This window comes from Gymnoscopelus microlampas (genome assembly GCF_963454915.1).
Source record: "Gymnoscopelus microlampas genome assembly, chromosome: 12".
NCBI lineage: Eukaryota > Metazoa > Chordata > Actinopteri > Myctophiformes > Myctophidae > Gymnoscopelus > Gymnoscopelus microlampas.
The window spans coordinates 38012542-38030364 of NC_139949.1; the positions used below are offsets into that span (position 1 = coordinate 38012542).

Genomic DNA, 17823 nt, shown 5'->3' on the forward strand with positions numbered 1-17823 from the left:
TTTTCACTGATGAAAACTAGATAAAAACAAGTGCTAAAACTAAGACTACATATATTGACAATTTCGTCAACAAATAAAAACTAGACTAAAATGTTAGTGAGGGACGAGTGGAAAAGAGATCCAGTAGAACTAAGACAAGTTATTTTATGTTTGGTTGCACTCGGGTGTTGCGTTCTGAAAGTAGCAGATCTACAAGCTCACAACGTGTCGCGCTGCAACTATTTTTTATCAAATAGTAAAATGAACAGGAAGTTGACATCTTTATAATAAAAAAAAAACAGTACTGGGTTTGGTGATGTTCTAAATTGTCTGAATCAACTTTGTGTTCGTTTACGTGCTAAAAGAGCGACTTTGAGAGCCGTTTTACCGTACAATGTAAGTCAATGAGGAGCATATTTAGAATGATCAATTTCTAATCAATGGAGCAACTATTTTTGATTTCTTGTCCACCTTTGGAGTTACATCATGGCAAGGTAACTACAGAACCCAAACCTCAAAGTGGTCTTTCCCTTTAAAGTTGACTGTGCTTTTACGTTGTTAATTTTTTCAATGCCTGAGGCACCTCCCCTACTCCTCGCTGTGCGCGTGACAGTGAAGATAAACAAAACAAAACACCCACCACAGCGGCGCTCATCGGCTCCGTTGGGACAGTCCTTGTGTCCGTTGCAGTGCATCATCTGAGGCAGACACAGCTCACTGAGGTTCCCACACGGAAACAGACCCAGAGGGCAGGAGCCCTCTCCATCCGCCCGTTTGGACACCATGGCTACTGCTGGGGTTAGGGGGGAGAAAGATAGTAAGGGACAAGAGGGAATGGTGAACGGGGAGGGTGAGAGAGACACAAAAAGGGGCAGAGGGAGAGAGTGAGAATACATTAAATATAGGACTAAAGACCCTTTAAGACCGGACGCATCTGTGTCATTTTTTGATTTGAACTAAAAAGCATTATTTTACACTTTGGCTATTCAAAAATAGCAGATATACAAGCTCATAGCACGAGCTTGTAGATCTGCTATTTTTTAAAAGTCGTTAAAATGTGTTCAAATCTTTGAATATATATATTTTTAAAGCAAACATTTTAACTCAAATCTTTGCTTCTGGGACCCCCTGGAACAACATATTTTGAGATGGGGTCCGCGGCCAAATACATATCATTTTGGGGGTCCTTGACATGAAAAAGTTTGAGCACCACTGATATAGAAACAAACAGGTTTTTTTTTTCAGAATACTGTTGGGATTTAGGTAGGGGTGTCACGATTCACTTACCTCACGATTCGATTCAAAATCGATACCTAGGGTGCCGATTCGATTAAAATTGCGATTCTGCGATTAATTGATATTCGATTCGATTCTGCGATTTATTGCGATTTTCTAGGGTGCCGATTCGATTCAAATTACGATTCTGCGATTTATTGCGATTTTATAGGGTGCCGATTCGATTAAAATTGCGATTCTGCGATTAATTGATATTCGATTCTGCGATTTATTGCGATTTTCTACCCCAAATCACTTCAATGCAGCCAGATCATGTCAGGTAGTCTTTCTGACATTGATTTCAGACAAATTGCCAGTGAAAAAGGTACTAACTTATAAAAAAAAAAAATATTATTATTATTATTTTTTTTTTTTTTTTTCAAAAAATCAATTTTTATATTTTGATTCGATTTTTAAAATCGTGGCATTAAGAATCGCGATTTATTCATGAATCGATTTTTTTTGACAGGCCTAGATTTAGGAGACATTTGTAGAATCGGCTTCCGGTCTTAAAATGATCTACTACCAAAGACTCTAAATTACTTAATTTGTAGGATCATGGTTTCACTGTAACTTAAATCGTATCATAAAGCCCGAAGGGATTGTTATTACTGGGGCGTGTCTGGTAACATAAAGTTCAATATAGTGTAATTTGGTACTGCGCGGGTCAACGCCATTTGTGATTATCAGATTATTAGAAATATGTGTGTGGTCTAATCTTGCAAACTAGCTCACACATTTTGTCATACATTTCCAAATTGTATGGTTTTACAATTTACAATTCAGGCATTTAGCAGACGCTCTTAAACCAGAGCGATTTACAGTAAGCAAGGACAACACAAGGTAATACATCAAATGTGTAGAAATAGTAATCTTCAGCATCCTTCTCACAATGTACCTCTCATCCCTGACATTTCAAAGACACTGCTAAATAGGCAATCTGGGAAACCATCGCCAAATGAAAAGGAAAAACAGCGCCCTCTGCTGTTTTTTACTTGTTTTCTCTGGGAGGAAGTCGACGTAGCACATGTACGCAAGGAAACCAGGGTTTTGGTCTGCCTTCAGCCTTTCACTTCCGGTGGTGCGACTATGTTTTCATTGCCACTAACAATATTTCTACACAGAACACTAACACCACTTCTCCCAGAGAACATGGATCGTTTTGGTTATAAGCCCACTTGTTTCTATGAAGAAAGAGCAAGTTAAAATGTGAATATCTTTCTGTGGTTTTGTCTGCTCCAAGGACGCTATTGTTAAATGAGTTTTGGTTTGTTTCTAGTGGGGAAGGATCGGCAGACACGTAAATCCCTCCCACTACATTTGATTGTAAACCGCGGCCTGCTTCCTGATCTGAAGGCACGCCCACTTGTAGGCCAGTGCGTACGCGATATGACGAACCCCCCCGACAGATTCAAACGCAGAGCAGAATCTGTTCTTGAGAGATTACTAAATAGGTGACCTGACAGGTGGAGTGAGGATAGCTGGTCGACTATGAATAGACGGTGTGATTACGTTTATTGTTGGTGACTGTACATGCTGGTGGAGTGCGCGGACGAGGCCTATTTCTGATGAGGGCTGGAATGACGGTGGGGCTGGTTCTGGTGACAGGAGCAACGGTAGGACAGGGGGTTCTTTTACAAATGTGTGGATGGAAGAGTAACCGTTGAGTCTTTTCCTCCTGGACCGTCGGCCTGCTGTTTATTGTCTTTAGTTCTTTTAATGTGTGTGTGTGTGTGTGTGTGTGTGTGTGTGTGTGTGTGTGTGTGTGTGTGTGTGTGTGTGTGTGTGTGTGTGTGTGTGTGTGTCTGTCCGTCCGTCCGGAAGATGACTACATACCAGGGTCATTTATTTTGCATGAATAAATCACACAGCAAGCTGAGCTGTCTGGATTGTGACCCGGTGACTGTGTGTGGCAGGGGCCCCCTCTGCTTTGTGACACAAGATCCCTCTTCTCACCTCTGCTGTGGGTGAACACACACATACACACAGCGTCCCACCCCTCACCCCCTACTCTGTATTTATAATTCACAGTGTATTCATTTGGAAATGCATTGTCATCCCGACAGTTAACAAGATGCTTCTGGGTATCTACAAATCCTTCTCCAAAAGACCTCTCAGTTTTATCACTCACACGCTAGCGCGCGGACGGATGGACACGCACAATACAATACTCTGAGATTAAACGTTAGCGTAGAGGAGCTTGTTAACACATTGGCTGCCATCTTTTTTTTTTTTTTCCTACAGTAGACTGCCAGACTTTTTCAATGAGAAAAAAAAAGTACTTAGGAGCCGAGATACAGAATTTTTAAGTTTTAAGTTACAAGGAAGTGGATGGGAGTCTAAATCTTCGGAAAATCATATCTCCTTGGTCTTTGGGTCAAAAAAAAAAAAAAAAAAAAAAAAAAAACACTTTTTTTTGGATTTTTTTTTTTTTTGAAAGAACGCAGATCTGCGTCCATGGCAGCGTCGGGTCTTTTGCGCAAAAGAACGCAGATCTGCGTCCATGGCAGCCAATGTGTTAAAAGATGTTCATGGGAGCTCAGAACCATCCTTTATGTGAACTCGGCTTCCATTAGCTCAGCTCAGACATTAGTCTAAACCTGATCACAGGGTTATTTTTTGACATCTGCGGTGATGAATTACTCCCATCCTTCTATATAACACTTTTATAAAGTTCAAAGGAAAGGACGAATGAATGAACATCATTTTCTTTTACCAGTCTCCTTCAGAGAACAGTTAAAGCTGCACTATGCAACTTTCCTGTTCTAACCTGGATTTGAACTGTGTCTCCTGTGCAAGTGCTGACATTTCTGGCATTGTGCTGCTGCTGCTGCTACGACGTGTGCGAGAGTCCCCACACAACGGTGTCTAACCGAGTTATACTTCTCCAGTACAACGGTGTCTAACCGTTGTACTACGTCAGCGACGCAGGACGCAGGCCTATGAGCATCTCTGCTTCAGATAATAGAACCTGCCTGCCTGCTTGCTCAGTGGAGCGATTGAATTTTGACCTTCAGGTCAAAATGTGTGTCAAACCAGAAACAGGATTGTGTCAAAGGTCGTGTCAGCACAGACACATAATCTACAGTAAATATGTCGATAGAAGACAGGGAGACCAAATGCAACCACCTCATTTGTACTGTAAGTTATTTTGTATTACATACTCTACCATACAGAATGGACAAAATAGCATTTTATTCACAAAGAAAAGTTACATAGTAGGCTACAGCTTGAACTATCTCCTAGTCTAAATACTGAGCTCTGATATTTCAGAATGTCACGTCCCCGAAGACCAGCCGCTTGATGAATGGAGTGTTCGACACCATCAGCCAAGGCATTATAAGTCATAAGTCAGCAGAGAGTGCAGTGTTTTTATTTACGTCTCTAAAGAAAGGCCCTCCAGGGTTAGCCTATGGGTTAGCCTACGGCCAGACTAATATCACTGCGAGATATTAGTCTGGAATCTCTGTTTGGAACCTGCATTTCCAAGGGGAAAATAGGCTCTATGCACAGCAGCCATATTGGACAGAAATTGGGCCCCTTCCTTGCTTCCTTCACAGGTGTTACCAATGACACTAATGAAGGCTCTGTTCCATTTAGTGTAGCACAGTGGTTCTCAGACCTTTTAATGTCAAGGACCCCCATAACTCTGAGAGTGTACAAATGGAACCAAATGGACCCGGGAGGGTCCATTTTGTTCCATTCGTACACTCTCAGTTACAGCCTCTCAAGGCACCATGAGGGTCCCTGGACCACACTTTGAGACCCACTAGTGTTTCTAGTGAGCCAACATGCACAATATCAGCACCCTGACTCTGTTTGACCAGAATGGAACAGAGCCTTCATTAGTGTCATTGGTAACACCTGTGAAGGAAGTAAGAAGAGGCCCAATTTTTCTCCAAAATGGCTGCTGTGCATAGAGCCTATTCAAAGAATGCCTCTGGTGATAAACCCGGCCCATATTTGCATACTGGGCCCTGATTGGTCCCTCACTACTTCAGAGGGAGTGAAATCCAATCACAACTGAGCGGTGCCAGATGAAATCTGCAGAGGGCTAACTTTTTTTTAGCCCTCCGCAACCCGCATCCTGATTAATCTGGTCCGCTCCAGCTCTAATTGATCCCCTAGCGTTGCTTTGCCTTTTAGGTGCGTCTGGGTTTTTAATAGATATATACAGTCCATACAATGAATCACGCTGGCAAAGTGTATTCATTAATTAACACCAAGGTGTCGTTTCGGGCATCTCCGCTCTTCCCCCGGCCGCTCGAAATGCCATTACCCTTGGTGGTAAATAATTAAATACACTTTGGGAGAATGATCCAGTGTGCAGATTAAATATTTCTATTTTTAATGTGTTCTTCGGTTTCAGCACCTGGGATTTCTTGTTTTGAATGTGTGTGTTTTGTGAACTTTTTTACTTGTTCTTTGCATGCGCGCACGCACGCACGCACACACACACACACACACACACACACACACACACACACACACACACACACACACACACACACACACACACACACACACACACACACACACACACACACACACACACACACACACACACACACACACACACACACACACACACACACACACACACACACACACACACTTATTTTCTTCAATGATCACTACAGAATGTACGGTATATATTTAGTCCAACTGGGCAATCGTTCATTAAAGAATTGGTGCTTGCTATCGCTCTCTGTCAACATGCAGCTTTCAGCATCCCTACTTATCCAGGCCTAGTTCTGCTACCAAAGCCCCCTCACATTCACTTCACTATTTCCAAACCACTTCACTATTTTCAAAACAGATGCCTACTGCTGGGACACATCTGACTGCCAGTTCTTGAGCTAGAGAAAACCTTCAATTGGATAGACACATGGCACAGACTATATAAGACAGAAGCATGAATATTTGTAATTCATTTGCGCTACTTTTCCGCCTCTTTAATTAATCCACTTCTCGCATCAAAGCAGCAGGCATCTGTGTTGAAAATATATCCACTGCACGATTAATTAGGCCAACTCTAATCTAAAAACACAAAGGATTTCCTTTCCATCAACCCTCTCTGAAACCAAGGATTATGCAACGTTGGTTGGTGGTGGAGAATGACCAGAACTTAAAGGGGAATGCCACTCAATTTCAACATTGAACTATATATTTAATACACCTTAGAGCTGTTGTGTGGAAATAAGAAATAAGAAACTGAAAGTGGAAAATTGATGTGCCACCCGTCCCATAAAATACGGAATAGTCCTGTAATTGGAAACTAAAAGACGCGTCCCGTATTGAACTGATACGGGACGCACTTTGTCCCGTGGAATCAATATGAATGACAGGGCGATGATGTGCTGTCCTGTTTCTCCGTTGTTTGACTGGGAATGTGAGAGCTCAGCTGTCCGTGTGTCAGTCAGTGTTGCCAAGTATAGTGAGAGAAATGAGCCAGCCGACCTACAAAAACAAGCCAAAAACAAGCCAAATGTTGTCCAAACGTTGCGGTAAACAAACAGACTTGGCAACTCTGGTATGATGCCATTGTCTGGGAGTGCGCTCAGCAACTCACGATCAAAGAGTTAGCGCTTTCGCGTTGCTAAGATACGTTCTGTGTGGCTGTGCCAATCCTCTGTCTGTGTCTGTGCCTGCCCTGCGCTTAGATTTTCAGTATGTACAACTGGCTGCTGTTGGTTGATTCTCAACTTATTTTGTTTCCAGAGTGCATTTTTTCCTTGTGTGACCCTCAACACAGGATTTAAGAATCCCAGGCCTAAAATAACACAGTGTCAAATTAGCTCGATTAGAGAAAAAAAACAAATAAAAAAACTAAAAATGATGCGCGCGTGCACGATTTCGGCAATGCCCCCGCCCTCGAATTGGTACCCAAGACATAATTTGGCCCTTGGGGAAAAGTAATTGGGGAACCCTGACATATTTCATTGGCTTTGCTCTGTCCCCTCCTCCCCCCTCCCTCTACAGCAAATCTCTTTTGAAAATGTATTTTTTATTTTGTTATAATATTTATTTTAATATAACGTAACGACAGCTACCACAGCTGTCATTATTATTACAATAGTGACAAAGCTCATACACTTAACATTGGCTGCTGGCTTCTTTCATATAATTATGTCCTTTAATTGCGTCGTCATTTTGCAAACAAGGTTTCAAGTACGATTTGTCAGGCGCACAAGGCCAATGGCCAAATAAAATTTCCTTCAACTTTTATGAGCCCCAGTGGAGCCGTTTCACAATGCTTGACTCATAATTAACGGGGGAGCGCAGCATGAATGAATGAATGAATTTTATTTGTATAGCGTTTTTCCAAACAAAGTTACAAAGTGCTTTACATACATGATTAAAAACCGAAAACATCAACAGGAGAAAGAATAAAATAAGAAAACATAAGAAAACATAAACAAAAACATAAAAACGGCATTTAAAGTCAGTCCATAAAACAATCCTTAGGAAAAACACTTTATATACAGATGTGTTTTCAAAAGCGATTTAAAAGAGGATACTGACTCTGCTAACCTAAGGTCCAAGGGTAGGGCATTCCAGAGCAGCGGTGCCCAGGCCAAAAAGGCCCGGTCCCCCCGTGTGAAAGTGTGTTGTGGGAGGATCCAGGAGGGCCCAATCTGCGGATCTAAGCTGGCGAGCTGGCTCATGAGGTTTTAGCAAGTCCACAATGTAACTGGGGGCCAGTCCATGTAGGGCTTTAAAAGTGATCAATAAAATCTTAAAATCTATTCTGTAGCTCACGGGCAGCCAATGTAGGGCAGCCAGGATGGGTGTGATATGCTCTCTTTTCTTTGTGTTGGTGAGTAACCTGGCAGCAGAGTTTTGCACCATCTGGAGACGGGATATTGTTTTTTTTATTGATATCTGAGTAGAGGGAGTTACAGTAATCTAAACGGGATGAAATAAAGGCATGTATGACGGTTTCCAGGTCTGCAGTGGATAGGAATGATTTGATCTTGGCAATGTTCCTAATCTGGTAGTAGCAGGACTGGACTACTCTTGTGACTTGTGTGTGAAATGATATGGCTGGGTCAAAAATTACACCTAGGTTACGGGCAGTGAGGGTGATATTTGGAGCTAACGTGCCAAGTTCAGAGTGGAAGGAGTGGGCAGGCCTTGGCTGTCAGTGTGCACCCAAGCTTGGGAGAATCTGGTTAGGCTCATCAAATCATCATCATCAATCCTCATCTTCCTTTAACCAGTGGTGGAAAGTAAAAATATCGATACTGCAATGTAAACCGCTCACAAAATGTAAGGAAACTTGAATTTGGGCCATTATATCTCCCCTTTACTATTCATGGAATGAGCAACACAAGCAAACGTGTGGGTAGCGCCGAGCAAAAATGTGCCAAAATGGCCTGTTAGACTTTTCTGCTGACATTCAATGTTGTGACATTCATGACATTCAATGTTGTGACATTCATGACATTCAATGGGCTTCAGGTGTGTGCCAGTCACAGGTGTGTGACTGTCTCACAGGTGAGTGACTGGCACCTGAACATGGGTTCTGCAACTTTGTTGAGTTTGTGTATGCTCCAAGCAGCAACACTGCCCCCATGGAAAGATGCCACTTTTGTCAGGATAAGGCCCGTGCAACAGGGCAAGTGAAGCTGGTGTTCCGTTATGCGTGACAGCATTATTTGGTGTTAGCCCTGGTACCATTTCCAAACTTAGGACTAAGTTCTGTGAGACTGGTGAAGTCAACAAGGAAGACAACAACCCAGATCCCTTGCTTCACTGAGGAACCATAGATTTACAGGCAAGATTTGCACAACGGTACCAAAGACAGATGTCAAAGTTGCAGGGCCCATGCTCAGGTGCCAGACACACACCTTTGACTTGCACACACCGGCCTGCAAATCCTACCAGGGCTGACATCAAATAATGCGTAATCTGCGTAACGGAACACCAGCTTCACTTGCCCTATTGCACAGGCCTTATCCTGAAGGGACAAACGTGGCATCTTTCCATGGGGGCAGTGTTGCTGCTTGGAGCATACACAAACTCAACAAAGTTGCAGAACCCATGTTGCAGAACGCAAAGTTGCAGAACCCACCTCTCAGCAGGTGTGTGCTGGCAGGTCGCTCAAAACAAGAGCGATTACCAGCAAAAGCATATTGGGTGATTTTGGCACATTTTTGCTCGGCGCTACCCACACGTTTGCCTATGTTGCTCATTCCATGAATGCCCGATGCTTACAAGCTGTACCTCATTGTAAAGGTGACTAATCACCGATAAAAATTATATATAACACTTTACTGATTGGTATTAGTAAAGGGGAGATATAATGGCCCAAATTCAAGTTTCCTTACATTTTGTGAGCAGTTTAGATATACTGAAGTCCTGCTTTCAAAAAGTATCGGCATAAAAATGTACTTAATGTACCAAAAGAAAAAGTATTCATTATGCAGAATGTTTTTCAAAAATACATTTTGAAAATTGAAGATCTACAAGCTCACAATGCTTGTAGATAGGCTATTTTCAAATGGCCTAAATGGGCTGAAGTTTTGTAATAATAATCAAAATCCACAAAGTAACTAATAACTAACGTTTTGGAGTTTGAAGTTACAATGGGTTTGTATAGGAAGGGGGCGTGTCTGATAAAATGAATATCAAATATCTAAATACTGAATCAAACAACTTAAAAACTGTGCGGGGTGCTCCCAAAAGCCTGAGTAGACGATAAAATGACCCAAATTTGTTTTGAAAGTGAAATATCCCTTTAATACTTCCTAAGGCTAATATGAGCATCAAGTCAATATTTTAAATACTCAGGATCTTTCGTTCTTGGCACTGAGGGCATTCAGAAAAAACTCGGGATATCTCGTTGTGTGGCACTGAGAGAGTTAAAACACAACAAACTCCTACAGAAACTTCTATACAGCAATTCTACCATCCAGAGTATCCTGGCATATGCCTGGACAGTCTGGTGGTAGCCTACTCCGGCTGCACCAATGCAGAGAGAAAAGACCTGCGGTGGGTGGTTATGACCAGGGACGTCAATTGGGTATGGCAAGTACCGTGGCTCCATAGTTTTCTATGCATTTCGGGGGTTTTAGGGGGTTTGACCACCAAACATTTTTTAGGTGTCCCTTATTTTCATCTCTGGAACCTTAGCTTTTGCTGAACTGACGCCACTGGTTATGACAGGTTCTCCACTACCACGCCTGAGTGACATCCACTCTTTAGCCGTCTCCATAAGCAGGCCTCCAAGATCTCCAGGGGCTAAGGGATTAAATCCAAGGATTAAAGAGACTGGAAAACAGTTACCCTTTTTTTCCAAGGACTGTTGGACACACAACTCCATTCCCCCACACACATACAATGCATGCATAAACATGCACGAAAATACACGCACACGCACACGCACACACACACACACACACACACACACACACACACACACACACACACACACAGACTGGAAAACAGTCGGTCGGATCGGCGTTTGTTCAAAAACACATAGCCGCAAATACCCGCATAGGCTATGGAGTACCTGATGTCATCAATCAACCGCCATAGTACTGACGTCTGGCCTAGACTCCATAATTGGTGGATGTGAAAACTGACATGTTGATTAATGTGCACTGTCCCTGGTGAATAAATAAATAAATCATTGGTGATGAGGCTTTTATCCCAAAAAATATACACAAGTATAGTAATACAAACATGTGTATTGTGTCCTCTGTGTATATTGAGAACTGTCCGACTGATCGATTTGAAACTTGGTATGTGCATTGCCGAGTACCCAAGGGAGGCCTGTGCCCAGTGTGAAGTCGGTTGGATCAATAGTTCTCCAGAAATATATCTATAAATCAAATCCACAACCCCTAACTAGTGTCTTTGAAATCAGCACTCTCTTGTGGATTCAGAGAGAGCAAATCGTCCTAAGGCTGTTTGGGATGTACAGAGGGGGAATTATGGAAGGACTTGGAAACAAAATTACGCATTTGAAAATAACGAAACAAATGAGTTGCAGGTAGAGTATAAGCAGGTGACAGGATGGGGGGAAATCTACATGTAAGTCTTTTAAGATGTCTATATCATGCCTTAAAGAAAAAGTATACCCACCAAAAGCCATGAAGGAAATACAGTAGATGGTCGTGTATTTCAGTCCTTCCTTTTTACGGGAGCTAGAGAGGAAGCAGCTATGAATTTTAAATGACGTCTGAGCTGATACAAGAACTCAAGTATATTAAGTTAAAGGACAAATTCACCCATTTTCAACCTATCTTCACTTACTGTAATTGAGCCTCACTACTGCTCATTAAAAGATCTGCTAAAGATTTGCTATTTTCAAAGAAAAAAATGGGAAGATCTTGACAAATCTTCTCTTATGGGGGTCCAAGCTGGCACAAAATGTTTTAACATGGGGGTCCGTCGCCAAATACATATACATTTGGGGGTCCTACCTTGACATGACAATGTTTGAAAAGCACTGGTGTAGGCAGCATCTGTGATCGGGGGAGGCAGGGGTGGCTCTGCCAACTCACACAGGCACACATTGCAGCCAGCAGGTCAGGTAAATAGGTCAAGGCATTTAGCCACAGACAATAGATCATCAAAGACACCAGCCCAGCCACAATCTGTTCACACAATTCTACCATCAGGCATCTGATATCCCAGCATCACATGCCCATTGAACTGACTGAAGGACACTTTCCACAGCCAGGTCATTAGACTGCTGAATAGGCACTGATTGTCTTACATACTCCCATTTCACTGGCACTGTCATTTTATATAAGTACTAGACCATACCCGGTGAAGGGCGCAGGCGAAAGTAGTTGCAAAGTTGGGGTTAATGCACGTCCTGTCGCGGTTTCTCCCCCGCGCGCGCCCCGTCGTGGCGCCCCCCTATTTTTAAGTATTTTTACGGTTTTTCTCAACTTTTAGGTATTTTTAGTGTTTTTATCAATTTTTAAGTATTTGTACTTTGTTTTTCAACTTTGAAATATTTTTACTCATTTTCAGTACTTTTAAGTATTTTTACTCATTTTGAGTACTCTGAATTATGTTTACTCAAGGTATTTGAGTATTCTCTCCGTCCCTCTCTCTCTCTCTCTCCATCTCCCTATTTTCACAACGCATTGCGAGGTATTGTGAGCTTGTAGATCTGCTATTTTCACAACGCATGGCGACGCGTTGTGAGCCTGATGATGAGGTATTTTCAAACATTTTAGTACTTATACATTGCAGTATTGATACTTTTACTTAAGTTGAAAATGTGAGGACTTTGTCCACCACTGGGCGTTTTTTTTAATGTTATAGGGGGGTGTTGTGATTTATTTCATATAAATGTAATTGCAGGAGTAGTTAAAACAGTTAATAAAGGAATGTATCAATTTAGAGTTTAAGAAACGCATATGATTATTTCATTGCATGGTGTGTGTATTTGTTTCAACCTTTATTGTGAAGGAACCACCGGAAGTGCTAAGCTATTCATTCCGTGTTTACATAACACTCTTGAGATGGTACATCCGGTAGATGTGTTGTTGTCGTGAGTGCTGAAAGCACGTTGATTGGGGGACAGGGCCACTACCATGATCCGAGGCTTCTGGTGGCGCAGTAGGCCGCGATTCCCGCGAGCTGCGTCCGCGACATCGTGACATTGTGTCACAGTCAGAAACCCCCAGAAGTCACCAAATGAACACTGTTCAACGGGCTAATTAGTTAGCATTGATGACATTGACCATACTGACGTTCATACAGGTTGTTGATAAGATGTTTAACGTAGCCGTTTGAGTGACGACAGCAGCGTTGGTTAACATTAGCGTTAGCCGCATGCTAGCGCCAAACGTCCGTTAGCTTAGCATCACGCTAACGGCTCATATTAACTTGGTTTGGCTAATAAACATTAATCCCAACTAACGCCAACACAGTAATGGATGTAAACATACACAGACATGCTTTGGACATTATTATCAGGTTGCATGTTGGTGGTATGGGGTTCGTTTGGTTTGGCCTCGTTTTCATAGACCTTGTTGCTTGTTTCTCTCGCGAAACCTGTGGCCATGTTTCCCATTCAACCCGGAAAAAAACCCTACGTCCGCTGCCACTACTGCTCCCGGTTTGGCTACAATGGGAAACATGGCCACAGGCTGACTAAATAAGCGATTTAAACGGGTAGTTTCGCTGGCGACCGAAAATATTATGCAGCCGACCAAACCTTAAACATCCGTGCGGTTTAGAATCTACCATTAGTTTTGGGATACGATGTATACAAAAGGGTAAACAGCGGAGCCTTGGCGGACGTTCGCCCGATCCTGGAAGAGAACGACATAGAACCGTTCTTTATGGAGCTAATGTGCATCGTGTCGTGTGTGGGGAAACAAATCTGGAGTGTTTACTTTCCACAGCAGAGAGTGGGCGGGGTCTATGGTGTAGGGTCGGCGTCGGTGTTGCCATGTCCGCCGATTGTAAGCGCTTTAGGGCCAATGTTGGTGTTATAGGGTTCGTTTGGTTTGGCCTCGTTTTCATAGACCTCGCTGCTTGTTTCTCTCGCGAAACCTGGCACACAACCACGCATGCGCAGTTTGATCAAGAGACCACTCTACCACCAACCACCACCACCACCGTGAGCTTACTAGAATTATAATAGGATATACTGCATGACTGTCAATGCATTCCCAAATCATGTGTCATATCTGCTGCTATTTGATAAGTTTTTCATTTCTCTGACTTTATTTATTTGATTATCTCGGTACATAAATATTTGATATTGTTTTGATATGTTTACTCTACTGATGTGACAATAAAATGACGTTGAAGTTGGAGAGTATTTAAGTGACCTGATCCTGCTACAGTGAGGCAGGCAGTGAGAGCAATAGTTGATTCACCTTCACTAAATTTCAGCTTATAATCGTGAGAGGGACTCACTTCCCAAATATACCAGATCAACAAGCGGACAAGGAGCTGTTCTTTTTAATGAGCGACTTGTCGTACTATGGAGTCTAATGCCCCTGATCTACACAAATGAATCATACGTGAATGCGCATCCGAACAAGTTTCATTCCTATAATACACCCGTTTCTGTCAGATAACTCACGAAAGATTGAACCAATATTATAGACCGAATATATTTAAGCAATATAATAGAATGAGAATACAAGTGTGGATGTAATATTTTATTTTGGCGTTCAGGCTCTGCTATATTTTTTCTCCCTGCTCAGCACAATCATACAGCCATCATTAACCATTAAGAGCAGGGAGATAGATATACATAACAACCCCCCATGGGGAACAGAACAATAGCAGAGCCCACTGGTGGTGCTGGGGTGGTGGTGGGAGCAAACACTGCCTACAACACCTATGAAACACAAAGCAGACAGAACACAGATGAAGGTGAGCTTAAATAACCCGCCCGATTGGACAACTGACTGACGTGACTGCCACGTCAGAGTATGACGTACTGTATGGGTCTGCATGACGCTGTAACCAGCCTCATAGAATGAGCAATGCATGTAACCTATCTCGAGTGTATGCTGCCAGAACTAACTCGCAGGCTACGTATCATTTCTGTCAGATAACTCACGAAAGATTGAACCAATATTATAGACCGAATATATTTAAGCAATATAATAGAATGAGAATACAAGTGTGGATGTAATATTTTATTTTGGCGTTCAGGCTCTGCTATATTTTTTCTCCCTGCTCAGCACAATCATACAGCCATCATTAACCATTAAGAGCAGGGAGATAGATATACATAACAACCCCCAACACTGCGGAACCAAGAACGCCCTACGGTGAACGCTCACCGATTCATCCAAGCAGATATCCCACTTGACTCCTTATGGAGACAGTGACGAAATTGCCGCTAGCAATTCTGGATCATGCTAGGATATTTTAACATTATGTGAACTTCTATGTGAGCCATGGCTACAGACCGCCGTTTGGCAATCCCTCTAGAACCGTCCAGAGGAATTATTCTATCTGATGAGGAAAACTATGTGTGGGGTGACCTCCATTATTATGGAGTGGTGATTACCTCAAACCCATACCAATTGACCAAGCTGATATCCCATCCACCACAGACCAGCGTCTGGGATCAGCGAGGACATACTAACTTTATGTGAACTAAAGGCCTTAGCTGCCATATGGCATGGCAGCACTTAACCATTCCCCTAATAACACATAGAGGAATATCCTATCTGATGGTAGAAACTATGTGTGTGGTGATTACCTCCATTATTATGGAGTGGTGATTACCTCAAACCAATTGACCAAGCCGATATCCCATCTTTTCCCCCAACACACCGAGACAAGCGCCTGGGATCGGCTAGGACATACTAACTTTATGTGAACTAAAAGGCCTTAGCTGCCATGGCATGGCAGCCTTAACCATTCCTCTAATGCCACATAGAGGAATATACTACTTAAACTTAACATGACTAAGTGTTCATGCACCGTGATGCAAGCTCAGAGTTGATGCCCCCAACCGCATCACATTGGATGCCCCCAACCGCATCAACTCTTATGCTACCCAACCGCATCAGCCGTATGATGCTACCCAACCGCATCAGCCATATGATGCTACGGCTACCCAACCGCATCAGCCGTATGATGCTACCCAACCGCATCAGCCATATGATGCTACGGCTACCCAACCGCATCAGCCGTATGATGCTACCCAACCGCATCAGCCGTATGAGGCTACCCAACCGCATCAGCCGTATGATGCTACGCTTTTTTTTTTATTTTATTTTTTTATATAATTATTATTATTATTTATTTATTTCTAACCGTGAGTTCAACAGAGCACCTGTTGATTCCTGAACTTCAGGAGTCCTAAATGGTGTCCTAAAGCGATGTCCACCGCTGACAGTGCCGCACCGCAAGTAGGATTTTTTTTCTTTTTTTTTTCTAATATAATTATTAATTATTATTATTATTTATTTATTTCTAACCGTGAGTTCAACAGAGCACCTGTTGATTCCTGAACTTCAGGAGTCCTAAATTGTGTCCTAAAGCGATGTCCACCGCTGACAGTGCCGCACCGCAAGTAGGATTCATTTATTTATTTATTTTTTATTTTATTTATTTTTATTTTTTATATAACCGCATCAACCACGATGCCAATTAACCGCATCAACCATGATGCCTTGAGTTTGAGCAACCAGCTGAACTCTCTAGTGCCAACTAAAGAAGCATTTTAAACTTCATGACTTTGAGGTCACGCTACACCTTAACTTCACCCAGCGACCACCAGATATGCATGGTAATAACAGAACTACCATTTACATTTAGCAATTACAACACTTGTATTCATTACATCCTGATCCAACAAAGAACTCCTCATTTTAGCGCACATGACGAACATGGCACTAAGGAGCATTTTAATCAGAACGGTTGATCTGAGCGCCAACTGAAAATATGCAGACAGTTGAGATTTGTTCTGTTGAATTAAAGCTTAAACTGAAGATGGGACATGACCTGTTGAACAAATGAGCCACAGATAAACATAATGCTGCTTTGTGTGAGAACAGACTAAGATCTGTGTGTTAACAGCTAAGATCTAAGACTGCCCCATCTAACCATAGATTGACTTCTAATTAACAGAATACTGAAGCAGCTTCCAATGAGAGACTAAAGATATATTCATAAAATGACCCTCCATAGAAATGCAACATCAGAAATGATGGATGCATGACTAACTCTTGATATACGCTTAGATTAGACTCCACATAGATGAAAGCAATGGTTATTGACTTATAGTAGTTAGTAGTACCAACATGATTTAATCTGAATGCAGTACTACCTTTACATAACATGCTTGTAAAATTGCAACTTTGCTTACGAAATTGAAGGAGAACCACAGCCGACATAATACTAAGAATGATAAGCCACCCTTTAAAGAACATAACATTAAATGTTTGCCTCCTGAGCAGATTTCATTAACGACCAAAACATCCATTATCCAATACTTCATAACAATAACACTGGTACTAAGTTTGGATTCCAAGAACCTTTGAAATGCCCATCACCATGATACTCGGTTAACTGACTAAATTATAATAATAATAATTATTATTATTATTTTTTTATTTTTTTATTTTTTTAAACATGGCCAGCGGCCACATTACCTGGCCGGAGATGACAGCTGATAAATTGATGCAATCTGACTACTATTACAGTCTATCGCCACAATGACGCCTCCTTTTTTAAATCCCTTTCCCCACACCTTCTCTGAAGAAATGACACTCGACAACTGGACAAATTACTGATCTTGACTCTACTGAAGAGCCCCACCATTTATCTGGTAGCAATAACTTTACTCCTGAAGCTTGTCACACAACATGACATCAATTGACAACCGCTTTATAAGAATGCATTACATCTGGGGATCTGGAACATATGATGATCCCAGATAAGACATGAGTGCCCTCATGAATTGCTCCCCTCCTTTAGGCCCTGAGAGCATGAATGCCCTCTGCTGGACTGGCTGCATTCTGCAATTAGCGGTGTTAAACCATCTTTAATATAACAAAGACTATTTAGATGGGCTGCTATGCTAAAGATAAAGGAAAGCAGTTGTTTTCCTCAAAGTGT

At 42.1% G+C, this 17823-nt stretch overlaps 1 protein-coding gene across 1 annotated transcript in view; it reads right to left on the bottom strand.

Annotated features, from left to right (window-relative positions):
* rxfp2a (relaxin family peptide receptor 2a) overlaps window positions 1–17823 on the bottom strand; it is a 126111-nt gene that overhangs the window by 80387 nt on the left and 27901 nt on the right. Inside the window, exon 3 of the mRNA XM_084073958.1 lies at window positions 620–772. Coding sequence (XP_083930084.1) covers window positions 620–772 — 153 coding nt within the window. The remainder of the gene's footprint in view (window positions 1–619; window positions 773–17823) is intronic.